This window comes from Meles meles, chromosome 21 (assembly GCF_922984935.1).
Source record: "Meles meles chromosome 21, mMelMel3.1 paternal haplotype, whole genome shotgun sequence".
Taxonomy (NCBI): Eukaryota; Metazoa; Chordata; class Mammalia; order Carnivora; family Mustelidae; genus Meles; species Meles meles.
The window spans coordinates 43,707,571-43,733,432 of record NC_060086.1 but is presented as its reverse complement, the minus strand read 5'-3'; the positions used below and the strand labels follow the sequence as shown (position 1 = coordinate 43,733,432).

General features: G+C 67.8%; 1 protein-coding gene across 3 annotated transcripts; it reads left to right on the top strand.

Moving 5' to 3' along the window:
- Positions 1 to 810: 810 nt before the first annotated feature.
- Positions 811 to 24,493, top strand: CAPN15 (calpain 15). Of its 3 annotated transcripts, XM_045993761.1 has the most exons (13): positions 816 to 961; positions 9,186 to 9,473; positions 17,234 to 18,701; positions 19,552 to 19,760; positions 19,833 to 20,016; positions 20,096 to 20,319; positions 21,070 to 21,195; positions 21,271 to 21,423; positions 21,815 to 21,976; positions 22,163 to 22,395; positions 22,487 to 22,653; positions 22,737 to 22,915; positions 23,002 to 24,493. In XM_045993761.1, exons 2-13 carry the CDS (start codon positions 9,292 to 9,294, stop codon positions 23,177 to 23,179), a joined length of 3,465 nt encoding a protein of 1,154 aa, XP_045849717.1. In that variant the 5' UTR covers positions 816 to 961; positions 9,186 to 9,291; the 3' UTR covers positions 23,180 to 24,493. The 3 variants fall into 3 exon arrangements, with proteins under 3 accessions (XP_045849718.1, XP_045849719.1, XP_045849717.1); XM_045993762.1 differs by lacking the exon at positions 22,487 to 22,653 and having other exon boundaries at positions 811 to 961; positions 23,006 to 24,493; XM_045993763.1 differs by lacking the exon at positions 22,487 to 22,653 and having other exon boundaries at positions 815 to 961.
- The last annotated feature ends 1,369 nt before the right edge of the window (positions 24,494 to 25,862 follow it).

Here is a 25,862-nt window from a genome sequence, read left to right as displayed (position 1 = left end):
CGGCCTCCAGGGTTAGGGGTCTTCCTGCCAGGCGCCGGGCCGTTCACCCCGCCGCCTTCCACCGAGGAGGAAGCCGAGGCCCGCGGAAGTCCTGCGACCGGGTCACGCTGGACGTGCCAAGGCCGCGGCTCCGCCCAGGCAGGTCCCACCCAACGGGCGCCGTGGACCCCGGAGCCTGGAGGGGAGCCGGGCAGGGGGTCTGGGGCAGCTGGAGGGCGGGGAGGTAAGGGGGGTCGGGAGACCCTGGGAGGGCGCTACGCAGCTGTGCGGGCCGCGTGGACACGTGGGGGCCAGGGCAGAGCCGGGGGCTCGCCCAGGCGGCGGGAGCAGCGGCCAGAGCCCCACGTCTCGGCCTGCGAGGCGCCGCCGGAAGCGCAGGGACGGAGCTGTGTGGAGGCCCCGCCCCTTCCTCCCGCGCAGGACGTTCTGGGAGTAGTAGCCGCAGTTCTGTCCTCGAAGCATCCTTTCCGCCGCTCCGAGCCAGACCCGACACGCAACGCCGCCCGGAGCGCCGGGCTCGGCCGTCTCCAGCGAGGCCGGTGGGCGGAGCGCTCCGGGAAGTCGGCGGGCCCGGGGAGGGCGCCGATGGCCGCGTCTGTGGGCGGACATGCGAGGACTACAACTCCCGATCCGCATCGCGCCGGGCCCCGCCCCGAGCTTCCGGCCTGGCGGCGTCGCGCGGCCCTGTGGGAGCGGTAGTCCGCGCGCGCGATTCACAGCGCCGTGTGCGCCTCGGGCGCGCCGTAGCCGCGGGGCCCCGGCCGGGCGCTACGCTACGGAGGCGGCGTAAGGCGGGCGCCGGACGCGGGCCGGGTCGGGGCCGGGCCGGGCGCGCGACTGCTCCGCCACTCAGCGCGGGAGGCCGGCGGCAGAAGTTGTGGAGCGGCCGGCGCAGGCGAGCAGGCCCGGGGTCGCGCCGCCCGGGCCGCGGGGACCGAGGAGGCGCCGCCGGGTTGCGGAGGTGAGTCCGGCCGGCAGGGCCGGGCTGGGCCGGGGGCGCGGCCTGGACCCGCGCCGGAGCCTCGCCACCGGGGGGGCCGCCCCCCCCGCACCCCAGCGGCGCGCCCCGAGCTCGGGCCGGAGTCCGGGCCGGGCGGGGGACGCCGCCCGAGAGGGGAGCGGGCGCGGACCCGGGTCGCCTGGGTCGCCGGGAGGCCGGCCCCGGGGTGCTGCGTTCGCGGGAGGCGGCCCCGGCCCGGCCTGTCCTTGAGTGCCCTTACGGTCCGGCCGCGTTCCGACCCCGCCGGCCTTGCGGAGAGTGTGCCCCGCTGCCCCCGCGGAGCGACCGCGGCCACTTCCCGGGGGAGGCGCCCGCTGGCCGCCCCACACTTCCCTGTTCCCTGCTGTTCTGCGGGTGGCGCTCCGGCCGCCGCGGCTCCGGGGAGGGCTGGCCGGCGGCCCTGGCCCTTCCTGCGCGGCTGCCTTCGCTCCTGACCAGGGGACCCCGGTGGGCCCCAGGGGTCCTGACCGCGAGGCTGCGGGCGCGGCCCCCGACTGCGCGGGAGCCGGTGAGCAGCACCTGCGCGACCAGGCCGGGAGGCTGGGGTCCTGGTGGGGAGCGCGGTGCCGCCGGCGGGGGCCTGCACTGGGGCCGGGCCTGGACGGCTGTGCGGTCGGCTGGTCCTGCCCGGATTCCCCGGTCGGCAGAGGCGGGCGGGGCAGGAGGGGTCCTGCACCGTCCTCAGACCTGGCGCGGGACCTGGAAGACGGGCCGGGCCGGCCCGGAGCTGCGGGGCAGAGCCGGGCAGTGCCGGGCGCAGACTCGACCCGCAGGAAGCCCCGCCTGGCCTTGGGCTGGGCACCTCTGACGTCCTCCCCGGTCATCCTGCTCCCAAAAGGGCACTTCTCTCCCTTCCGTCTGCACCTGACCTCTCTGGAGCTGCTCCCCGCAGACTGGCTGGTGACCCCGTGGCCTCCGCAGAGCCCAGTTCAAGCCCTGCCCGGCTGAGGCTCCGTGCCGGCACCGCTAGGCAGGCTCCCACAGGCCGTGGGCGCAGACGGCCGAGGCGGCGGGTCCCGAGCCCTCCGCCCTCCGCCAGAGAGACCCGCTCGGCCGGCTGGACGGTGGTGCTGTTGGTGGACGCGTCTTGCGTGCGGGGAGCCGGAAGGACGCCCCCCTGCGCTAACATCCCTCTCCCTCAGGAACCGCGGTGGGGTTTCCTGGCCGGGGTGGGCCCCGCAGTCTTGCAGTCTGGGCGCAGGGCAGGCTGTCCCCCACCCCAGCGTGCTGCCTGCGGCGCAGAAGGTGCTGGAAGCACAGGGCCTGGTTACATGGGAGCCATTCGGGCGCGCTCGGGAACCTGGCGCCAGGGGACTGGTCACACGCACCCGCGGGCGTCCCGCTGCTCCGCGCCGGGCTGAGAGGCTGCAGAGCGCAGCCCAGAGCAGCGTGGGGACACGGGCTGGCTCGGCTGGTCGCTTCACCGGACTTTAAAGCCGGGGCCCAGACCCCAAGCAAGGGCTCTAGGGCCCTGGGTGTGCAGAACGAGCTCTGGGGTCAGGCCTGCTCCTGCTCTCCCCTCCCACCAGCGCTGCTCCTGACACCCGCTGGCTGCCCGTCCCTCGGGTCCCGCCTGCACCCCTTCCTCAGCACCAGCACCCCAGACGTGTCCCAGAGCAGGACTGTGATCGTGTCTGCGCCTTAATCTCTCCGGCCGAGCTGCTCGGCGTGGACCCCGGCTCCCCACCCTCCTCCCTTCCTGCTCTGCTGAGAAGGGCCCGGCGACCCGTGCCCAGCTCGGACCCCATCTCTGGCTGCTGTGCACACACAGACCCTCGGTGCTCAGCACCGTCCCGTCCACACTGAGTGGGGGGCAGGGAACAGCCTCCGTCGGCTCCGTGCTGGCAGGCGGCGCCAGTCATCGCGGGGCCGTCCAGAAGGGCACCTCACAGCCTTTCTGGGTTGAGGAGTGGACTTACTGGCTCCCGCCCTCTCGGAATGAGCCGGACGGAGGCTGTGGGGTGAGGCTGGGCCGCCTCCTCCTCTTGAGCTTGGAGACCTGCACAGCCGTACCCTGTCATTCTGTGGGTCCTGGCAGCGGCCCGGGGAAGGTCTGAGCAGGGTCTCCGGACAGCCATGTCAGTCCCACCAGCACAAGCAGGGCCAGGTGCAGGGGGCCGGGGGCTGTGGCAGGACCGAGAGGTGTCCCAGCCCAGCGCATACAGCCCAGGAGGGGCCGGTGGGGAAGTCCGCGACTCCCTCCTTCCGGCACGGATGTGTCTGGGCACCAGGCGTGGATTCGCAGGAGACCGCGTGGAGCGCGTGCGTGTTTCGGCCTCTCTGCCTCCCGTGCCGGTACCCAGCATCACGCTTCGGCCGCCGTTCCACGCCCTGCTGACACTTTTCCCCACGAGCTCTGTGCCCGCCTGCCCGGTGGCCAGGCTGGGGGCTGTGCCTGGACGGTGCTGCAGGAGCACCAGTAGGAAGGCAGGTTGACCGCTGCCGCTCAGCAGCGTTGCGTGTGTCTGTGTCTGAAGGAGGCCTCGGCTGCGGCTTCCTGCTTTTCCCCTTGCCGTCACAGCCCAGACCCGACGCAGAGCGAGTCCCTCCTTGCCCTCCGTCCCCTCCACATCCACCCGTGCACTTTGGGATTCAGCGCACCTCGAACCCCAGGACCTTCCCCTAACCTGATGCTCCCCTCCAGTTAGCCCAAGAGGCGTTATGTTCCAGAGCCGATCTGGAAGGTGGCTGCAGAGAGCCTGAGCTCACGGGGCCCCCACGGCTCCCCTGCCCCCGGCTTCCTCCCTTGGGGTGAGCTGATGACCCCCGGAAACCTGGGCTGCCAGCGAGGCCTGAGGTCACCAGGCTGCCCGGGCCAAGGCTGCTTCTGCTGCCAGCTGGCGAGCAGACGCACCAAAGTGCCCAGAGGGAGGGTGTGTGGCTGGTGCCGTCCCCTCTCCGTGGAAAATACGCTCAGATGTTAAACGATGTCAGGCTCTCGAACGAGGGGATCTTGAGGACGTCCCTGTTCCTCTGAAAACGCTGTTGTGGGAAACGTAGTTCGTTTCCTTTCTTGTGGTGCACGACAGGTGCTGTAGGACACCGACGCAAAAGGACGTGCGGCCACCTGTCCCCTGTGTGGGCAGCCCTGGCCCCCGGCGCGCGTGTGTGCGTCTGGTTTGAGAGGCCGGTCTCCTCCCCTCCCCCCTGGTGCCCCGACGTGCCCAGGAAGCCGGCAGGGGTGGGGGTTAAGCTGCATGGCGAGGAGCCCCGACGGCTGCCAGAGCCTGTGGGGACTGCAGGGCCTGAGACACGGGAGAGTCCAGCAGTGCCAAGAGTGACCGCCATCCTGTAGTGCGCTCAGGCCGCAGCTCCTGGTCTGGAGGGCAAGGGTTTGGGACAGAGCCGCGTCGCCCTCGGGTTTGCTCACAGGGAGTGCTGGGACCCTCCCAGAGCCCACGGCCTTCACCCTGAGATCTGGCACCCTGGTCAGCAGGATGGTGACATCACCTCTTGGGGCACAGGCTCTGGAGCCAGCAGGTGGGGGTAGCTGGCCTCGGTGTTCGCCGGAGGGCCGTGGTGAGCCAGTGGTGGAGGCCACAGCGAGGTGAAGCCTGGGCCCTTGTTCGGCCTGAAGGACCTGAGCAGAGAGCGCATGCCCCTCCCCACCAGGGTCCTCGAATGCTAAGGAGAGCAGAGCTGCTGGGCTTGGGGTGAGGTTGCCCCATTGGTGGGCAGGGTAGCCGCTGATGCGGGGTCTGAGCCTACCAGAATTTCAGCTGCCTGCCTGTTTTCCTGGAGCCCTTGGGTAACTTTCCCTGGCAACCCCCACCGCAGGCAGACCCAGGCTGAAGGAGGCCCCATCCCCTGGGGCCCCAGGATCCCGAACAGCCCCGTCTGCCACTCTGGCTGGCCCAAGGTGGTCAGGGCTTTTGAACTAGGCAGCGAGGACCTGAGCAACTCGGCTGCTCCAGAGCCTCCAGCCTCCTCCGGGTAAGGAACAGCTGCAGCTTCCAAAGGGACACAGCCCTTGGGCCACCAGCCATGGGAGCGCGCCCAGAGTGACCGAGGTTCGCTCCTTGTCCAGGCCCACGTGTCCGGAGGTGGAGACAGAGCCTGGACCAAGTTGGCACTCACTCCACTGAACTCTGGCTCAGTGCTGATAAGCCTGGGAGCGGCCGGCCAGAGTCCAGAACTTTCCAGGAAACGAGTGCCGTCCAGGTCCATGTGCGTGGGGAGGGTTTGGCGTCTGCCGCACCAGGAGGGCTCCTTCCGCAGAGCCGTGTGTGCATCTGGGCTGTAGGTCGCTCCCGGAGTGGCGGGCGTGAGCCGTGCGGGCAGCCCCTCTCCCCACGGTAGTTCCCTGGCCTCTGTCTAGAACCCCCAGACCCGCTTCCCAGACCCCTGCCCTGACGGCATCTGGGCATGAGGCTGAGGTCCTGTCTTGCAGGGCGAGCTGCAAAGCACGTCTCAGCAGGCCACGTCTGTGACGCCTTTGGTGTTTCCTCCCCAGAGGACCCTCCCACGCCTGACAGGCCGTCCCTGGTCCTGTGCCCTGAGGGAGGGTGTTGTCCTGCGGGTCCAGGGCTGCCGGGGACGTTGAGGTCTGGACCTCCCCAGGTGGGTCGGGCCTGACTCCCTCAGGCGAGCCTCCTGCCCTCAGGCTATGGGGGAGAGAACCAGGCCACTCGCGCTGGGCCTCGCATCTGGTGGGTCCGATTCTGGGCTTTGGCGGGTTGGCCCTTCCGGCACACGGTGCCCTCCCCGCAGACTGCTGTCCTCCATCCCTCCCCTGTGCCCATCCTGGGGCCGACTTCAGGAAGCCCGGCAGGGTTGGTGCAGTTTGCACAGGCCGGTTACCGTCAGGCGGGGAGATGCACAGGGAGATGAGATCTCAGGGTGTTCTGTTGTGGAACTGGGACACGGCGTGGGGAGCGCTAACAGCGCCGACGTGTCTGGGGGGCGTTGGGCGGGGCGTGTGCCCACAGGAAGAGGCCTCATCAAGCGCCGTGTGCCCACGCGGAGCCAGACTGTTGTCACACAGGACTCAGGGGCCTCAGCACCATGGGACTGACTCTTTGTGCCCCCCGGGCATGGGACAGAGTGGGACTGGGGTGTGGCCCACATTGTGTTCCCCTCCCTGGCCTTCACTTGCCGGGATAAGGTCTCATTTGGCAGAAACAACTTGCCTGTGTCCTTGCGTCTCAGCGCCTGACCGTCGGGGCCCGCGGGGGGCAGGGACGCGCAGGTGGGCTGGTATGAGGGGTGGCGGGGTGCTTGCTGTGACCAACATAGGTGCTCTCCACGTGGGGCTTCAGGAGGGGTCGTCCTCGCTGGGCCCTTATGCTCCTCACTCTGCAGGATCGTCCCCCACTGTCCCCTTGGAGGGCCGATCTGGGCATCTGCTCTCCCTAGGCAGGGGGACGCACCAGTCCGCCCAGTGGCGAACACCTTCGGGGACTGGGACTGCAGCCCCACCCCCGCGGCTCCCTGAGGCCGGTCGAGGCCACCGCCCAGTTTAAATCTAGGGCAGCGGCTCCCGAATGAGGGCACGGAGGACTGGGGTGGCCAGTCGGGCCACAGACAGGAGCATTGCTTGCGGCGCCGTGTCGCCCAGGACCCTGCTCTGTTCCCCAACGGGAGGCGGGCGTCCCTGCCGGCTTCTGCCCAGAGACCTGTGAAGGCACGGCAGCCAGAACGTGCACCCTGAGTGCGCAGGGTCAGGCGTTTCTGGGGGCGTAGCACCCCGCGGAGGCCGGACGGGTATTCGTGAAATGAGCAGAGACGCACAGAGCGATGGATGGCGAGTCCCCAGTGTCCATGGGGCTGGCCTACGGCCTGTGCGCCCACCTCAGGGAGGCAGGCAGCCCCGGGGGCCTTTGTCCGCCCAGCAGGCCCTGCAGGGGAAGAGGGCTGCGTGACATTTGTCCCCGGAGATGGGGCTTGCTCTGCCCTGCGGGAAGCCCTCGCCTAGCTTTGTCTCACGCTGCAAGGCCCGGGAGCAGGGTGTGCGTCTCCATGCCCGGTCGTTCTGACGCCGGGGACGTGAGCCGGGGACCGGCCGCCCTGCCTGGCAAGAGCGCCCCGCACACTGCCGTGTGCAGGTGGGCCTCGCGGGGTAGCACGGGGTTGGCCCCTGGGGAGCCCTGCTCAGCCCGGGCACACCTTCATGGGGTCTTCTCCCAGGCCCTCTCACCATCTGCAGGTGAAGATCCCCGGATGGGCCCTCCTGAGCGGCTGCTCTCTAGGGAGCGTTTGCCCTTCCGGCCCGCAGGGACAGGGGACTGGGCCGCCACCCTGTGGCCCACCCCCCGGACGGGCCTCCCACCCGCCCCAGACAGGGCCTGTGGGGTCAGAGTTCCCCGAAGGTCCGTCGGGAAGCTGGGGCGCAGGGTGCAGCTGCTGCAGGGCTTGGGGGCCCCGGGTGGGGGGGGCGGCATTCTCCCAAGCCCTCACTGCCCCAGGTTAGGGCATTCTGGAGGAACAGGGGAGTCCTTGGTGTGCTGCAGGCGGCCTGGTAGCAGCCCTGGGAAGCCTGGGGCCACGTCCTCACTAAGCCTCAGGGCTGGTTTGCCCTCGGCTCTGCCTGCGTGGGGCGGATGCGTGCCGGCCCCATCTACGCGCGCCTCACCCCCCCGGGGACACGGGCAGAGCTCTTTGTCAGGACCATGATGGCCCTGGAGCCAAGTGCCAGCGCTCTGTCCCACGACACCTCCTGTGGGCCTGGCGCCCCCTCCGGCCTCCTCTGCCCTCCTGTACCCTCCATCTCCCAGGGTTGGCCGTGAAAGGAGCATAGGAAATGCTCAGGCTCTTCCCACGGGGGGCTCCCGTGTGGGCAAGCTCAGGCCTCCGAGGGGCTGTTGGGGTCTGACCTGGAACCCCAGGAGAGGCCGGTGTCTGCGGCGACCCGGGCTGCAGAGGAGGAAGCGACCACTGGCGAGCGTGCCCTGTGCGCTGCCCAGTGCGGGAGGCCCGGCACGCGTGGCCGCTGGCTCCAGCGTGGCTCCCCCACGAGGAGAGGCGCGTGACCACGGCGCAGTCCAGACATCTGGACGGAGCACAGTGTCGCGCTGCTCACACGTGGTTTCCCCTAAGTCTCGGGCCGCACGGAGATATTTCGGACGTGCTGGGTTATGGAGTCCTTCCGTCTGTCTCACCTTCCTCACGTGGCTGCTGGACGGCGGGGAAAGGCACCCGTGGCTCCCGTGAGGCTCCCATGGGTCAGCGCCGACAGACGTTCCTTCAGGTGCTGTGGGGACGGTGTCGGCTTCGCAGGCCACAGGGCCTCTGCCTCCTCTTTCGGCCGTGCCAGGGGCCCCCCTGGGGAGGCCCGAGGGGCAGGGGACTGACAAGGCCGCGGGGCTGGTCAAGAGGGCGCCGCCCTGTCTTGCGCACGTCCCCGTGCCTCGGAGTAACAGCGTCTGAGCGAATTCTGTCGCTGCGCAGGGGGCTTGGCTGATCTGGCCAGAGCTCCTCTGGGTCAGGGGCCCAGGTTTCCCCGACCCCGGCCCCCTCCTCCTGTGTTACTGGCCCCCCAGGCCCCAGAGCCGAGCCGCTGCCGGTTCTGCTTGGCCCCGAGCCTGACTGGGACTTGCCTTGTCTGGGTCGAGCCGAGGGGCCTCCTGCTCGACCCGCGGGCGTCAGATGGTCTCCCCTGAACACAGGCCGTCGCCGGGTCCTTCCTCAGTCACCCATGTCTCCCCAGGGCTGGGGAGGCTTTCCCTCTGGAAGGCTCCGGAAGGGGTGTGGCAGCCACTCTCTGCCGGCCTCGGAGCCCTGGGGGTCTCCTCTGGGCTACGTGGGCACTCGCCCCCCCCACCCCCCGGCTGTCCCAGCTCTGCTGCACGCGCTTGCTTGTCCCTCTGTTTGGCCAAGCGCTCCGGGTCCTTTTGCTCCGGGTCCTTTTTCCTGCAGTAGAGCGTGACCGTGAGGTGTTCTCTCAGTAGGGGTGTGACTCGCTTTGAAGCCCGGCCAGTGGACACGTGGCCGGCCCCTCTGGGCGGTTGAGGGGTTGGGGTCGATCTCAGGAGCGGAGCAGGGGTGCTGGGGGCGGGGCGGGCCTCGGGCTGGCCGCTGCAGCCCGGCCTCTGCGCTCCGCCAGGACCAGCTGTGGGGCCTGGGTCCCTGAGGCCGCTGGTGCACTGGGGAGCCCCCAGGCTTTGGGGGCTTCTTTCCTGTGAGTCATGCTGTTTCTCCTGTTTCTCTTTATTCTCTCTGTGTTTATCTCTGTTGTGTGACGGAGCAGCCCGGCCGCCCTGTCTCCGGTGGGCGCCGTCCTCCCTCCATGCTCCACCTCTCCCGCTGCGGGCCGCGTGTGACCAGGTCTCCGCGCGGCCGCCACCGCGGGGGCCATGGGGAGCTCCGCCTCCTCGCTGGCCACCGAGACCGAGTCGGACCACGGCTTCCCCGGGGGACCGCCTTACCCCGGGCCCCCTGCAGCAGCCGGCTGGTGTAGGAGCGGCCCTGGGGGGCCTGTCTGGGGTGGTGCCCTGGTCACCCGGCAGCACCAGCCCCCGCGTCCCCGGGCCCGAAGGTAAGCAAGGGGGCGGGGTCCGGGGGGCGGGGTGCTGTTCGGTCAGGGTGGCCCCTTCCCGGCTGGAGGAGGGGGCTTGCAGAGCTGGGGTCCCGTTTCCAAGGATCCTTTGGAAAGTTGCTTTCCCCAAAAGGCCCACAGCTTGAGAGGCTCTGGGGCTGCTGCGGCCCTCCCCAGGAAGCCGGGCCGGGTGAGCTTTGGCCTGGCTGGCGGCTGCCGTTGGGGCAGGGGTGGGGTGGCCTTCCTGCGTGACGTGTGGCTCGCTCAGTGAGCTGCGCCTGCCGAAGCCGCTTCTGGAGCTTTGTGCTTGGAGTGGGGGTGCAGGGGAGGCCACCAGCCCCCGGCCCCTCTTTGGGTGCGGGGTGCCACTGCCCCGGCAGACATTCCTGTGCCGGCTTCCTCCAACCGCGGCCATGGCCAGGCTCTGCACGGGTCTCTAGCCTACGCTGCCCTTCGGATCAGCTGGCAAGCCTCCCCTCGGGAGTTCTGGGATGACTGGTGTGGGGCAGCCCCAGCACCGAGCCCACTGCTCAGGTCTGGGGGTGCTGGGCCCTGACATCCCACCCCTGCCTTTAGCCGCTCCCATGGCCACTCAGCACACACTCAGGGTCCCCGGCCCCGGGGAGAGGCAGTGGCAACGGGCTCGCCCTCTCGAAGGTACCTGCTGTGCTGTGCTCGGCTGCCACTTCCCGCAGACCGAGCATCCTCGTGTAGGACGGTTCTCCTGGTGTCTGGACAGCAGGCAGGGTCCTAATGGGGGTCTCTTTGGGGATGGGTGGGCCCTGAGGCCTGAGCCCCAGCAGATAAGGCACCTGGGAGGCGCTGGAGGAGTCAGCAGAGGGCACCGGGGGCCTGATGGCCGCTGAGTGGCCGGAGCCGGCAGCGTGGTTGTTGGGCGTTGGCTGCCTCCCGCCGGCGTCCGGGACGCACTAGTGGACGTCTGGGCTTTCTGAAGCAGCTGGCATGACGCGGGACTTGTGTGCTCTCGTCCCCTGCTCCTGAGCGTGGCTCTGTGGCTTTGGTCGTGGCCAGTTCTAGAGCTGCTCACCCACGTCTCCCCCTGGGCCCCTGCTGTTTGCCTCCCTTCCCCAGGCAGCCACCCTGCCTCTTGCCTGTAGATGTGCCTTTTCTGGAAATGTCCTACGAGGGGAGCCCTAGAACACCTTCTGTGCCTGGCCTCTCACCAGGCGTAATCCCGTCAGGCCCCAGCCACGGGGCGGGCGTGGGAGCTTCGTTCCTTTCGTGGCCAAATCGTAAATGCCTGTTGTATGGACAGACCCCGGCCTGTCACAGCCGTCCCTCAGCTAACGGACGTTTGGTTGTTTCCACTTGGATTTGATGACCTGTGCTGCTGCGGGAGCTCTCACGTGTGGGATGTCGTGCGGACACGTTTTCCGTGGGGCGGGGACCCGGGGTGCGGCTGCCGCCGTGGAGGCTCTGACTTTCCCAGACGCTGCCAGGCTGCCGTCCGCCGCGGCGCACCTCGTTCGTCCCCATCCTGGCCAGCACTGGGGCCGTTGCCTGTTCGCTTCAGACACCCTGGCGGGTGGGGCCCGCGTCCGCACGTGGTCTGATTTGCAGCTCCCCATGCCTCCATCTGCGCACCTGCTTTTACGAGTTCTCATCATCTCCTTAGCATAAATCGCTAGGAGTAGGATTCCTGGGTCCTGGGAGGGGCTCCCCCGCCTCAGGGAGCAGCAGCCGGGGTGTAGAGCCTGCGGGGTTTGCCAGGCAGCTCCTTCTGCCCCGCACCCAAGGATGCTGAGGGGCACGCGTGCGTGTCACACTCTGCGGAACCCAGTCGAACTTTCTCGTTCTCCTGGCCTCCTGCCACGCTCCTACCCCCGGGCTGGGGGACGAGCGGCCCCTTCCTATCACCCTCTGCAGCCGGCCAGACCCAGGGTCAGTCCAGGTCAGCCACCGGGAGCAGCCGGTGCGGCAGGAGGAGACAGTGCAAACGACCTTGAGGAGTTCCCAGATGTCCGCACTGGGGATGAGAAGACCGTCGGCTGGTGCAGCGAGCTGGGCAAGGCAGAAAGGCCAGGGCCACACACAGCCACTGCGCCAGGACCCCTCCCCACACGCACTCCTGGGCACGCGGTCGCAGGCGTCCACGTGTGTAGTGCTCTGCCCAGCACGGGGGGCCAGGAGGACCTGTGAAGAAGCCAGCAGCACTGCGGCTCCTGCCCCCGAGGCTGGGCTTGCTGCCTCCTCGGCTGGAACCACTCCGTTGCCCCGAGGAAGCTGGGAGGGCCACGTGTGGGCGTGTCCCGTAACCCACCGTAACCCACCGCCAGGCCCGGGGAGCTGCTCAGCCTGATCCGTAAGCAACGGACGTGGCCGGCGTCGCCTGCAGCCCGTGGGGACACAGGAGCATGACACGAGGCTGGCTGAGGGGGCCCAGAGGGAGGTGCGCGGACGCACCTCACAGCCGGGGGAGAGGTCAGGCAGCCACAGCCGTCAGGGCAGCCAGAGCTTTGGGTGCCGTGGCTTCACTGAGGTCCTCGTGTGGGTGACGCCACTCACCACTCGCCGCTGTCTCTGGGGCGGAGAGCATCGCCCTGGGACTGGGCCGCCCCCGCACTGGTGACTGGGAGCTTCTGTGTCCTCGCAGGCTGTGTCCCGGGAGCTGGGGAGACCTGACAGTGCCCCGAGAGGGACTCCGGAGCAGTCCCCAGATGATGGAGGGCACGGCGGGAATTTGGTGTTGGGGTTTTCTGGATGACTGCCTCAGTTTCCCGTTGATGTGGCCTTTCTTTCCCGGGGCAGCTGGTTTCTCCCAGCTGTGACTCAGTCTGTGTCTTGGAGTATGTGGTGTCGTGGGGTTTGGACTTGCTTTTCATTGGAGTTGGCCTTGGCTCAGGGTTCCCCCCGCTGCTCTTCCTCCCAGGCTGGGGGGGTGCTCTGGCCTCTCTGAGTGTCTCCGAGCCCTCAGCTCCCGCCCTGCATCGTGTTGGGGGGACCCCGGGGTTGTGCAGTCAGAGAAGGGGTGCCGAGGGGGGTGAAGGTCAGGGGGCATTTCAGGCTCCTCTGGTCATCCAGTCACTGAGCCTGGAGCCACTTCGCTGTGGGCTGCCGGGTCGGAGAGGGAGCACAGCGCCACCATGGCCGCCTGTCCTGGGAGCCCCTGCGCCCCTGCGGCCAGTGCCTGAAGCCTTACTCTAACCAGGGGTGCCTCTGCTTGCCCTCCGTGTCCCCACGCGAGATTTGAGTCGTAGGCACTGTTTCCATGTGAGCCTTTGTGAACCCAGGAACCTCTCCCCGATGTGCTTTCTTCCACTGTGATGGCTATGACGCCGGCCCTGTCCCCCGTGTCCCGGTGCTGCCCCTGGGGACACGGGCCTCCTCTGCAGCTGCACCCGGGCCCTGGACCGGGCAGCTGGTGGGTTAGGACGGTAGACAGGCGTTGGGCCCCCTCCCTCCCCTGCCTGGCCTTGCTCACTGCGTCCCGGGCCCCCAGAGCCCTGGAGCCAAGGGCAGGTGTGTCCTAGAAGGGCTCTCCTCCCCGCTGTCCTGCGTGGAGGACGGGCCCTGAGTCCGTTCTCTGGACGCCCCTCCCATGGGCAGATGGCCTGCAGAGTGTCTTAGTCGCTCTGCTGGGCCCTGCGACCGGGCCGGGCGGGGGGTGGAGGCCCTGCAGGGTGAGCGAGCATCCCCTGCACCTGGAACCGGGATGGAAGCCACTTGTGGGCACCGGCTGTGACCCACACCTTGCCTGTGGGCCCTTCCCTGAGTGGGGAGCGCCCTGGTCTCCAGGAAGATTTCTTAGGCTTTTCACAGCACAGAAGCGAAGGCCAAAGCTGTCCTGCCCCCCCCGCCCCCCCACTGGTGTCACGCGCCCCTGTCCCTGTTGCACGGCCCAGCACAGCCCTACCCGCTTGCCATGCGCCATCCGTGGGCAAGGCTGTGGGAGCGCGTGACCCTCGGCCACGCAGGCTGGGAGGGGCCCTGGGCCCTGGGGAGTAATCTTGTTGCCCAGGGAGGTTTTTGATTTTTTTTTGTTTTGAAGAAGCAAGTTTTTTTACTGAGCCGGAAGGGTTTGGCGTCAACCCGGCATCAGAAGCTGAGGCTTCGTGCCTTGTTAAGAAATGGGTTTCTCTGCCAGGGAGAGCAGCTGCAGTCCGCAGAGACTGTCCTGCGTGGAGACACCTCCTCGCGCCCGGATTAGCCCGTGCAGGTCAAGGGATCGGCACCGCCCCCAGACATGGACCCACATCAGGCCGGAGGAGCCAGGAGCGCCCACCGGCACTGCCCTCCAGCTGCGCTAGACACGTCCACACACACGTGCCACAGGCCTGGACAGCCACTTGGGGAGGACCATGTCTCTGTCCTCACCTGCACGGGTGGGGTGCATGGCCGTCCCTTGGGAGAAGGGCCCCTGAGGCACAGCTCTGATCCGGGACAGGACCCCCAGGTGGGGCACTCTCCCCACTGTCACCGGCCCCCGCAGCCGCCCGGCCCAGGAGGGACTCGCTCTCCCAGGCTTAGGTGTTGCCAGCACTTTGGGAACAGGTTCCCAGCAGAGGGTCCCTGCCCTTTCTCCCACCTGGTTTGCCCTCGGACACCCCCTGCCCCACGTCCCCAGTGATCTCCCTGGGGGGACAACTCCCTGCTACAGCCCATGGGGCTGCTGGGTGCAGAGCAGGCCTCCCCGCTGTGGCCCCCACAATGCTGGTGCGTGCTGCGGCAGGACTGGGCACGTGGGGCTCAGCGGTCCGGGTTGGCAGCAGACAGGGGAGTGGAGAAGGCCCGGCCCTCCGGGGACAGCCTGACCCCCCCGACCCACATGTGGCCGGGGCTCAGCAGGAATGTGCCCAGTGCGTGGGTCTCCAGCGCTGCTGGATTGCTTTTTTGTGGTCAGATGCCTGCCCAGGGGTCCCCAGAAAGACCAGACAGGCAGCTGGTTAGGGGCTCCAACCAGCAGCCCTGAGTCAGGGTGCCCCCCCCAATTTGTGCCCTAGCCCTCCCCGCCAGCCCTCACTTTGGATTTGTTTTTGGGTTTTTTGAGCTGAAATTCATATGACATGAAGTAACCGTTTCAGAGGGCATGAGGCACATTCACAGTGAGCGTCCGTCCCCTCAACCCCGTCCCCAGACGTCTGCATCACCCGTGTTCCTTACAGAACTTCCCAGGCCCTGGGGCCCACCGGGCTTCGCACCGCCTCGGATCTCCTGCCGTAAGGATTCCGTGGACGTGGATCCCTGGAGCGTGCGGTCTCTTGTGTCTGGCTTCTCTCACTGAACATGTATCAGAATTCCGTTATGTGGCTGAATAACATTCACGTCTCCTTTATGTGTGTGTGTGCTGACAGATGTCTGAGTTGTCGTGCACCTGCTCTGAGCGTGTGTGTGTGCACGCGCGCACAACGGCACCAGTTCCGGTCCTTCAGGGTGTGTGCCCAGGAGTGGAATTGCAGGGTCGGGTGGTGACTTTATGGGGAGAGGCCACCAGGCCGCTGGCGCAGAGGTGGGGCGGGGGGAGCTCTTGTGGTCCCTGCCGTCCCCTGTGGTCTGGATGCTCCCCAGCCGCAGCGGGTGTGAAGCGGGGTCTCCCACGTTGGGTTTGCGTTTTCCTGGTGGCCGGCGATGCTGGGCAAGTTTCCATCATCCCACGTGCTTCCATGGCCACTCATCCGTCCTCTGGAGACGTGACTGCTCCGCCCTTCGCCCGTTTTTCCGAAAAGCGTTCTGGTTGCTCAGTTGCGAGGCCTCTTTATGTTTTCTGGAGCCAGACCTGATTCGTAAGTATTTGCTCTTACGAGTTCTCCTATTTTTTCAGCTGGGCCCTTTGAAGCACGGAAGTTCTCGCTTTGATGAAGTCCAGTTTTTTCCTTTATCTGCTTGTCCTTTTGGTGTTGCATCCAATTATCCATTGTCAAATTCAAGGTCACAGAAACTTTTTTTAAAGATTGAGAGAGAGCGTGTGTGAGCTGGGGCTGGGCACAGGCGCCGGAGGAGAGAACCTCCAGCAGGCGCCCCCCTGAGCGCAGAGCCCCGTATTGGCCTCCACCCCGGACCTGAGCTGAAGGCAGAGGCTTCACTGACGGAGCCACCCAGCCGCCCCCAGAACTTTTTCTTTTAAGGGCTTCATTTTCAAGTAATTTCCATACCCAGTGCGGGGCTCGAACTCATGACCACAAGATCAAGAGTCGCACACTCCCCTGACTAACCCAGCCAGGCGTCCCTGGAGGCCACAAAATTTCCTTAGTTTTTCTCCTAAGAGTTTTCTAGTTTTCACTTCTACATTTAGGTTATTGATCCCTCCTGAGTTAATTTTTGAATACGGTGTGAGGTAAGGGCCCCACTTCGTTCTCTACTGCTGGAGGTCCTGCATTCCCAGCCCCGTCTGTGGAGAAGACTGCCCTTTCCCCCACAGAGTGGTCTGCCTGCAGTGGCTGGACCGCAGGTGCCTGGCTGCCTCGGTCAGTAGAGCGCAAGGATCTTAATCTGGGGGTTGTGAGTTCGAGCCCATGTTGGACATGGAACCTACTTTAAAAAGTAAAAAATAAAATGACCATATGTGAGGGTGTGTTTCTGGGCTTTCCAGTTCTGTCCTGGCCGCACGGACTGTACACAGACTTAGGGTCTGTCCTTGTGCTGGGACCCCTGTCTCCATTTTCCCTCTTTTGAGACTAGTTTGGCGACTTGGTCGGGGGGGGAGGAGTCCTTGCAATTTGATACGAATTTCAAAATCAGCTTTTTCCATTCCTGGGGGGGCAGGCCATTGGATTTTGAGGGGACTGCATTGCACGTGTGAATTTGTAGGCTGCGTGGCTGGACTGTTGTCTCAACCTTATTAAGTCTTCATTCTGTGAGCACTGGGTGTCTGTCTGGTCATTGAAGTCTTCTGTGATTTCTTTGAGTCGTGTTTTGTAGCGTTCAGAGTGCAAGTTTTCCCCTTTTTGTTTTTTTATTTTTTTCAAGATTTTATTTATTTATTTGACAGACAGAGATCACAAGCAGGCAGAAAGAGAGGAAGGGAATCAGGCTCCCTGCTGAGCAGAGAGCCCAATGTGGGGCTCGATCCCAGGACCCCAGGATCATGACCCGGGCTGAAGGGAGAAGCTCAACCCACTGAGCCATCCAGGTGCCCCCCCTCGGTCATTTTGGCTGAAGTGATACTGTTCTGACTTCCTTCTGCGGGCTGTTGGGCTCTTCGTTGCTGGCTGGAAAGCCCACTCACTGATGGTTGTGTGTTGGTCTCATGCCGTACGATGTCACTGGATTCATTTATTAGCTCTAGTAGGTTCTTTCGGTGAACTTTGGGGAATTCTGTGTGTAGGATCACGCCATGTGCAAACAGGTAGTTTTACTTCTTCCTCTCCAGTTGGATGCCTCTCATCTCTTTCTCCCGCAGAGTTGCCCTGGCTGGGTCTCTGGGACAGCGCTGACCGGCAGCGCTGAGCTCCTGGTCTTGGGAGGGAAGCATGCAGAGTGTCCGCGCTGGGTGTGACACTCGCTGTGGGTTTTTGAGGGTGCCCTTTACCTGTCGAGGAAGTTCATGTGGACGCTTTGCCAGGACTGATCAAAAACCGCCTCCCCAGCAGGGCCCCATGGCCACTAGGACTGTGTGGTTCTGCCCCATCCCTTTGCCTCCAGGAGGGGTCTAAGGACAGACCTGTGAGGTCCCCTGGGGGCCCCCCAACTCCTCATGTCCTCAAACCCCTCAGAGCCTGCCTTCCAGATCCAGGGGCCCCTCGTCCCAGGTGGAGACTCAGGCCCCTTCCTGGGCCTCCACTGACTGGGACCTTCCCTTGCAGCCACACACACTCGCCTGGGCCCATGGCCGCAGTTGGGGAGTGGTCGTGCGCACGCTGCACCTTCCTGAACCCCGCCGGCCAGCGCCAGTGCTCCATCTGCGAGGCCCCGCGGCACAAGCCTGACCTCGACCACATCCTCAGGCTCAGCGTGGAGGAGCAGAAATGGCCCTGCGCCCGCTGCACATTCCGGAACTTCCTGGGCAAGGAGACTTGTGAGGTGTGCGGCTTTGCCCCAGAGCCTGTGCCTCGTGCCTCCCTGCTGCCTGTCATCAACGGGGTCCTGGCGGAGCCCAGGGGCAGCTGCAAGGAGGAAGCCGGTCCCGGGAGGACAGCGGGGCTGGTGTCTGCAGAGCCAGCCCGGCGGCAGCCGGAAGAGGAGGTGGAGGAGGAGGAGGAGGAGAAGGAGGAGCAGGAGGGGGCGGCCGAGCCCGGGAGCGGCTGGGCCTGCCAGCGCTGCACCCTGCACAACACGCCCGTGGCCAGCTCCTGCTCCGCCTGCGGGGGCCCCCGGAAACTCTCGCTGCCCAGGATCCCTCCTGAGGCCCTGGTGGTCCCCGAGGTCGTGGCCCCCGCTGGCTTCCACGTTATAGCTGTGCCAGCCCAGCCCGGGGAAGGCGCTGAAGCTGACCCTCCCTCTGCCACCGACCAGGAGCCCCCCCGGGCACCCTCCTTCAGCCCCTTCTCGCCCACCCTGCAGAACAACCCAGTGCCTCGTAGCCGCCGCGAGGTCCCCCCCCAGCTGCAGCCGCTGGTGCCTGAGGCCCCCCAGCCTGCTTCCTCTGCCGGCCCCAAGGGGCTCCCCCAGGGCCCCGGGCGGACTGCGGCCGGAGCCTCCCGCCTGGCGGAGCTGCTGTCCGGCAAGCGGCTGGGCCTGCTGGAGGAGGAGGCCGCGGAGGGAGGGCCGGCGCAGCCCCGGTGCGGCTCCTGCTCTGCGCCGGGGCAGTCGAGCCCGGCCCGCTGCGAAGCCTGTGGTGCCGCGCCCAGCAGCGACGTCATCGACTTGGCGGGGGACACGGTGCGCTACAAGCCGGCCAGCCCCTCCAGCCCCGACTTCACCACCTGGTCGTGCGTCAAGTGCACACTCAAGAACCCCACCACGGCCCCCAGGTGCACCGCCTGCGGCTGCTCTAAGCTGCACGGCTTCCAGGAGCACAGCGAGCCCCCCGGCCGCTGCCCCGACTGCGTCCCGGACCGGTCCGGGCCCTGCTCCGCCCACAGGCCTGGCGGGTCCCTCCCCGCGCTGCCCAGCGAGCGCCCGAGCCAGTGGGCCTGCCCCGCCTGCACGCTGCTCAACACGCTGCGGGCCAAGCACTGTGCGGCCTGTCACACGCCCCAGCTCCTGGTGGCCCAGCGCCGGGGCGTCGCGCCGTTGAGGCGCAGGGAGAGCATACACGTGGAGAAGCGGCGGCAGACAGATGAGGGGGAGGCCAAGGCCCTCTGGGAAAACATTGTGGCCTTTTGCCGGGAGGTGAGTGCCCCCAGGACAGTGTCGACGCCCCAAGGCCAGCTCTCCCCTTCCCGTGGGCTCCTCTCTCTGCACCTCCCCGGTCCCCCGGTCAGGGCATTCACGCCTTCTGTCCTTCCCCGGTGTCCCTTCTGTAGGGAGGAGGCCGGGGAGAGGGAGGAACCTGCCCCAGAGGGCCAGCACCTCTGTCCCCAGGCTTGGAGCAGCGGCCCGGTTCCTGTCCCCCGCGTCTTGCCCCTTCCTTCTGTGTACCCACGAGGGTCCATGACCCCATGGTCTGCACTCCTGACCCTTCGCAGGCAATGTCCCCCAGAGGGTGAAGCCACAGGAGGGCAGGATGTGGGTGGAGGCTTCGTCCCAGCAGGCGGGCCCAGGGCTCCCTCCGGCCACAGAGAGCCTGCCGAAATGGGACGCAACACTCCCTCACGCTCTTCTGCCCCTGAGTGTGTTGGGGAGGCCACAGTCCAGAGCAGCACTGCCCCCGGGGTCAGTTGGAGGGGCAGTCTGTCCCCACCATCACCGTCAGCCACCCAGCTAGACACTGGGGTCTCGGGTCCCGGCTTCACATCCAGGCCACGTCCCGCTTCTCTTACCGGGGCATCCACGGCTGGGGGAGCCATCCAGGTTCCCGGCGGCCCACGCACACCGCCCCTGTGGCCTCCAGGCTGGGGCTGTGTGGTGTCCCAGGGGCTGCGGTTCCCCAGGCCCACACAAGCCCCAGCCGAGCCCTCCACAGCCCTCCGGCTGGCCACACACCGCCACCGTCTTTCTGGAGCATTTTCGGGCCGGTCTCCCGGGTAGTGGGTCTGGCACAGCCGGGTAGAGCCTGAATGTGAGGTCACGGCCCCTGCAGAACAGCGTGAACTTCGTGGACGACAGCTTCCCCCCTGGGCCCGCATCCGTGGGCTTCCCTGCGGGCGACAGTGTCCAGCAGCGTGTGCGGCAGTGGCTGCGTCCCCACGAGATCAACTGCTCCGTGTCCAGGGACCAGAGCACCTCGTGGTCTGTGTTCCACACCCTCCGGCCCTCGGACATCCTGCAGGGGCTGCTGGGGAACTGCTGGTGAGCGGGGCGCCCGCGGAGGGGCTGGGCGGTGCGCAGGCCCCCGGTGCTCACCGCCCCGGCTCCGTGCAGGTTCCTGAGTGCGCTGGCCGTGCTGGCCGAGCGGCCCGACCTCGTGGAGCGGGTGATGGTCACACGCAGCCTGTGCGCCGAGGGCGCCTACCAGGTGCGGCTGTGCAAGGACGGCACGTGGACGACGGTGCTGGTGGACGACATGCTGCCCTGTGACGAGGCCGGCTTCCTCCTCTTCTCCCAGGTGGCGGGGCGGGCGGGCAGGGGAGGGACATCGCGGGGCCGACAATTGTCAGGCCTGGCGACTCCAGCCTCTCCCGTAGGCTCAGCGGAAGCAGCTGTGGGTGGCCCTCATCGAGAAGGCGCTGGCCAAGCTGCACGGCTCCTACTTTGCCCTCCAGGCAGGGCGCGCCATCGAAGGCCTGGCCACGCTCACCGGCGCCCCCTGTGAGAGCCTGGCGCTGCAGGTCAGCTCCACTAACCCCCGCGAGGAGCCCGTTGACACTGACCTCATCTGGGCCAAAATGCTGAGTTCTAAGGAGGCTGGGTAAGAGGGGCGGGCGCTGTGGCGGTCAGCGGCGTTGGGAGGAGAGGCGAGGCGAGGGGACAGCCGGGCCGGGACCTGGAGCGGTGGGCCGAGCAGGGCGAGCGGCCTCTGACTCAGCCTGCGTCTCCTGTGTCGCCAGCCCCCCTCGCTGCCGGGCCGGGGGTCCGGCCTGCCCAGGTGGCGCGGGGAGCAGGCAGGACGCTACCCATTGGCCTCTGCCTCAGCTGGGCCCGTGATGACCACCAGCGCCCGCTTGGAACCGCGTGGAGAGAGCCCCACAGAGGCACCCGGTGGGAGTGGGGTCTGCCCTCTGAGACCTGCCACACGCTGGCCAGTGTGTCTGTGGGGAGAGCCCGGAACCTTGAGCCTGGGAGAGACGGCTCGCCAGTGCCCAGACCTTGTGCCTTTGGCTGGTACTGGGCACCGTCGCTGCCCTCGGAGGGCTGGGCCCTGCACCGGCAGGACCAGCCAACCTCGAGGCTTCCAAAGGACCGGGCCTGCCCGACCCCCAGCCCAAGGCCTCTGAGCTTCGGGACCACAGTGGAGGGGGCTGGGCCAGCATGTCCTGGGTCCCACGTGTCTCACGGGGGCCCCCACAGACAGGGAAGGGTCCCCTACCTTACCCCACCCCCGACTCCCCACCTCCCACTCCCACCCGGATGCAGCACCTCCCTGCTGGGGGGGCAGGGCCGGCAGAGGCCGCTGAGACCCCTAAGGGCCCCCATCACTGAGGCCGCTCTGCCCACACAGGTTCCTCATGGGCGCCTCCTGTGGGGGGGGCAACATGAAGGTGGACGATGCCACCTACGAGAGCCTGGGCCTGCGGCCCCGCCACGCCTACTCCATCCTGGACGTCCGCGACGTGCAGGGCTCCAGGTAGGGGCGGGGTGGGGGGATGTGAGTGGAAGCCGTGGCAGGCGTGGTCATGGCCCTGAGCCCTGTGGTCCACAGGCTCCTGCGCCTCCGGAACCCATGGGGCCGCTTCTCCTGGAATGGCAGCTGGTCCGATGAGTGGCCGCACTGGCCGGGGCACCTGCGTGGCGAGCTCATGCCGCACGGCAGCAGCGAGGGCGTCTTCTGGATGGAGTACAGCGACTTCATCAGGTAGCGGACGCTGCTGGGAGCGGGTGGGCCGTGCCTGCCCCGTGGCCATCCCCATGCTCCGCCACCTTCCCCTTGGCTGCCCCCCTTGTCCTCGTGTGGTGCCCTGCCCTGGGGAGCTCCCCGAATCCAGCTCAGCACAGGGTCAGTGGTGGGGGGGAGAGGAGGGCTTGGACCCCCAGGGCTCGCCATCCTCACCAGCCCTCCCCATCGGACTTGGGACCACGTGCCCCCTGGTGGTGTCCTGGGGCGAGAGCCAGCACCAGGGCTTCCCAGACACTGGTCCCAGGAGCTGCGAAGGGTGCCCTGGGGCAGGGAGTGGAGCGGGACCAGGAAGTGCCTGTGGCTGAGCTGGGATGAGAGCTGCCCCGTGGGCTGCCCTCTCGCCGTCTAGGTACTTCGACTCCGTGGACATCTGCAAGGTGCACTCGGACTGGCAGGAGGCGCGTGTGCAGGGCCGCTTTCCCAGCTCTGCCAGCGGGCCGGTGGGGGTGACGGCGCTCACCGTGCTGGAGCGCGCGTCCCTGGAGTTCGCCCTCTTCCAGGAGGGCAGCAGGTGGGCGGGGCGGTCGGCGGGGGCGGGGCGGGGCCGCGCAGGTGGGAGGCGAGTGGTCGGCTGGGGGGCGGGGTAGGGGGTCGGCTGGAGCGCCGGGCGGGCGGCGCCGGGGCGGGCCGGGACGGTGAGCTCCAGCGGGCGCCGAGCCGCCCAGCCCCGGCTGACCGCCGCCGTCCCCGGCCGCAGGCGCGCAGACGCGGTGGACAGCCACCTCCTGGACCTGTGCGTCCTGGTGTTCCGCGCGTCGTTCGGCAGCGGGGGCCGCCTGAGCCTGGGCCGCCTGCTCGCCCACAGCAAGCGCGCGGTCAAGAAGTTCGTCAACTGCGACGTGATGCTGGAGCCCGGCGAGTACGCCGTGGTGTGCTGTGCCTTCAACCACTGGAGCGCCGCCGCGCCGGGCCCCCCGGCCAGCACGCAGGGTAACCGCGCCCCCGCGCGCCCCGCCCCGCCGCGCCGAGCCGCGTGCCCGCGCTCACACGCCCGCCCCGCCTGCCCCGCCCCTCCCCGCAGCCTCCAGCCCCTCGGCGGGGGTCCCGCGCTGCAGCCCGCAGCCGCCCGGCCACGTGCTGGCCGTGTACAGCTCGAGGCTGGTCATGGTGGAGCCGGTGGAGGCGCAGCCGACCACGCTGGCGGACGCCATCATCCTGCTCACCGAGAGCCGGGGCGAGCGGCACGAGGTGGGCGGCCGGCGGCGTCCCGGGGGAGGGGGACGGGGAAGGAGCCGCCGCCCCAGCCCACTCCTGCGCCGGTCTGTGGCCAGGGACGCGAGGGCATGACCTGCTACTACCTGACGCACGGCTGGGCGGGCCTCATCGTGGTGGTGGAGAACCGGCACCCCAAGTCCTACCTGCACGTGCAGTGCGACTGCTCCGACAGCTTCAACGTGGTGTCCACGCGCGGCAGCCTGCGCACGCAGGACAGCGTGCCCCCGCTGCACAGGTGGGCCCCGCCCCGCCCGGCCCCGCCCGGCCCCGCCCCGCCCTCTCGCCTGGCTTCCGCTGGCCCTCACCGGCCCCCTCCCCCAGGCAGGTCCTGGTGATCCTGTCCCAGCTGGAGGGCAACGCGGGCTTCTCCATCACCCACCGCCTGGCGCACCGCAAGGCTGCGCAGGCCTTCCTCAGTGACTGGACAACCTCCAGGGGCACCCACAGCCCCCCTCTCACGCCCGAAGTCGCTGGCCTGCATGGCCCCCGGCCTCTGTGACCACCCCACCTTCCCAGCCCCCCCACGCGCACTTTATGAGGGAGACCCCAGCAGAGGACGCTTGAATCAGAATCTCAGGACCCCGCCCCGGGAGCCACTGGCTGTAGTAGCTTCCCCGAGGCCTTCCTCCTCCTCCCGCCCCTCCCTCCTGCCCAGGGCCTCCCCGCAGAGCAGAATACCTCCAACCGGAGCGGCTGGGCCTGCGGGCCGCCCCGACAGCAACCGCCTGTGGGCTGGGTTCAGACAGCCCGGGCCACAGTGAGGCTTCTCTTTCCCTAGGGGCCGGGGGCCTCCTACCTGGAAGAGGCTGCTCAGAGCCTTGCTCCTAGAACCAAATCTGGGCAGGTCAGAGGCCAGGACCCCAGAATGGGAGCAGGGGTCAGGCTGGACCCCCAGGGTGAGCGGCAGCCATCTCCTCTGGGATGGAGGCCGGAACCCCAGAGGGAGCAGGGACCACCCCCTGTCGGTGGGGGTCAGAGATGGATCCCAGGCTGAGAGCAGGGACCACCCTTCGTGGGACATGACAACAGGAGCCTTCTGTCCCCAGCTTGTCCCCAGAGCACGTTTCCCTGCCCCCTGGCCTCCGCAAGGCAAGCAGGGGTCCCCGGAGTCCCAGCAGCGTGTCCCGGGAGGCAGGTGGCTGGCGGCCACGGGCTCAGGGCAGGGACGGGGAAGGTCCCAGCCGCCCCTCTGACGACACTATGCAATTCCTGGACCGCCTGCCAGGAGGGAAGAAGCCATGCACCGGGGCTGGAGGCCAGGGGCGGGGGGGCAGGGTCCAGCCAGGCCCCAGCCCCAGCCCACCGTCAGGCCAGGTGGTTCGTCCTCGCACCACCCGCCCTCTGCCGGCAGGACCAGGCCTCGCTGTCGGGGCAGAGGTCGCCCAGCAGCCCCTCCCAGCTCCTCCCCCACCTCAGAAGCCCAGGGAGTCCAGCGGCCCCGTGGCTGCTCGGGCGTCCTCCCTGGAGGCTGCTGTCAGGCCAGAGTCCTGCGTCTGCCCTCGGCCATCGGAGGCTTCCTGGGGGCCCGCCTGGCCTCAGTGTCCTGCCGCGCCCAGGCAATGGGCAGCCCTGGAGCGCCTGGGGGCCTTTTACACCTGGAGAAGCATCCGGATGCTCGCCACTCCCCTTCGGGCCTCCTTTGTACCCTCCTGTTCCTCGGAGCTGTGAACATTTTTAACCCTGTACATACGGCCGGCTCTGCTGACCCAGAGGCTATTTTATCACTTGTCAGTCCCCATCCTGCAGGATGGTTCTCCTTGGGTGTTTCCAGACTCAGGCTCCAACGGACCAAATAAAAACGTTTTGTTTTGTACCGATGCCTCCCGATCTGTCTGCCTCCCCTCCCAGGGTCCCTGGATTCCCGCCTCCCCTGCACAGGCAGGGGCTGTCCTGAGGGCCACCCAAGCCTGCCCTGGGGGGAGCGGGGAGCACCTTGGCGGGCGAGGCTTACCAGCACCCGAGGTGCTCACAGGCAGCCTTTGGGGCGCCCTGCTTGCGCCTCACGTGCGCCCCTGAAGGCCTGGGTGTCTGGGCAGGGCAGAGGCTTGGGCCAGACCGTGCCGTGGTCAGCAGGCCAGTCCCGCGCAGACAGAGAGCACCTGTGCGTGGCTGCTCCCCGTGTGACATCTTTCAGGGGACGGGGGGGGGGGGCCTGGCTAGATCTCTCAGCTCTACAGGCAGGAGCAGATGGAGCAAGGGGGTGCCCAAGAGAGGAGTGGCGTGGTGGTTGTCCTGCTCCCTCCCGGGCCCCTCCTGCCCGCTCTGGGGGGCGCCGTCCCCATCCCATGGGTGACAGGCCTGCTGAGCCCCTGGGCTGTGGTTTGCAGGGCCCTCCTTCCCCCCACCCCACGGAGGCTGGCGCTCGGGCGGTAAGAGGCCCGTCACAGCCCGGCCCATCGAATGTGAAAGCAATTAAAGCCACCAGCAGTGTTCGCTCCGGGCGGGCCTCGGGCGGCGGGGCGGCTGCCACAACACATCTCACGGGCGCCCTGCTCCATCCGGCTGCGCCGGCCGCGCTGGGCCTTGTCCCGCGGGGCAGGGGCGCGTCCACCTGGAGTGGAAAAAGAGCCGGCCCTGTCACAGCAGTCTGGACCCGCGTCCTTCCCCGGAAGCCTCCAGAAGCAAGACGTGGGAACAGTGGGTTCCCAGGGTCCTTGTGGTACCAGGCTAGGCAGGGGTCTCCACTGGGGGGAGGGGGCGGTGTGCCCACCCCCTCCCCTTGAACCCTAGCCTGCAGGAGAGGAGGCTCTAGCAGGGAGACGGGGATGGAACGGGGGACCAGGGGTCGCCGGCCCCAAAGGGCACACAGTGTCCGAGGAGGAGTTGGGGGACCCCCATAGTCCAGAGCCTTAGTTGTGACTTGGGAGCTCATGGAGGTCCTGGCAAGGGGTGAGGTAGGGCTTGGCCCTGGGTCAGGACCTGGGCCCCTGGGGAGGCGGCCGGTGGGGTGGAGAGAGGACGGGGGACCAGCCAGGCTGGCGGGGGGCGTGGACTCGCCCACCAAGCCCTTGGCCGTGACTAGAGGCACCCGGATCCCAGTGCTACCGAAATGGGGAGCAGGCCCAAGGCCAGGGGCCGTCCCCCGCCCTGCTGTGGGGCCCCAGCTCCCCGCCCCAGCCTGCTCAGTCTCCCGCCTTCTGGATCCCGGGCCTGGGCCCTCCTCCCCGTCTCGGCCCGCCGGC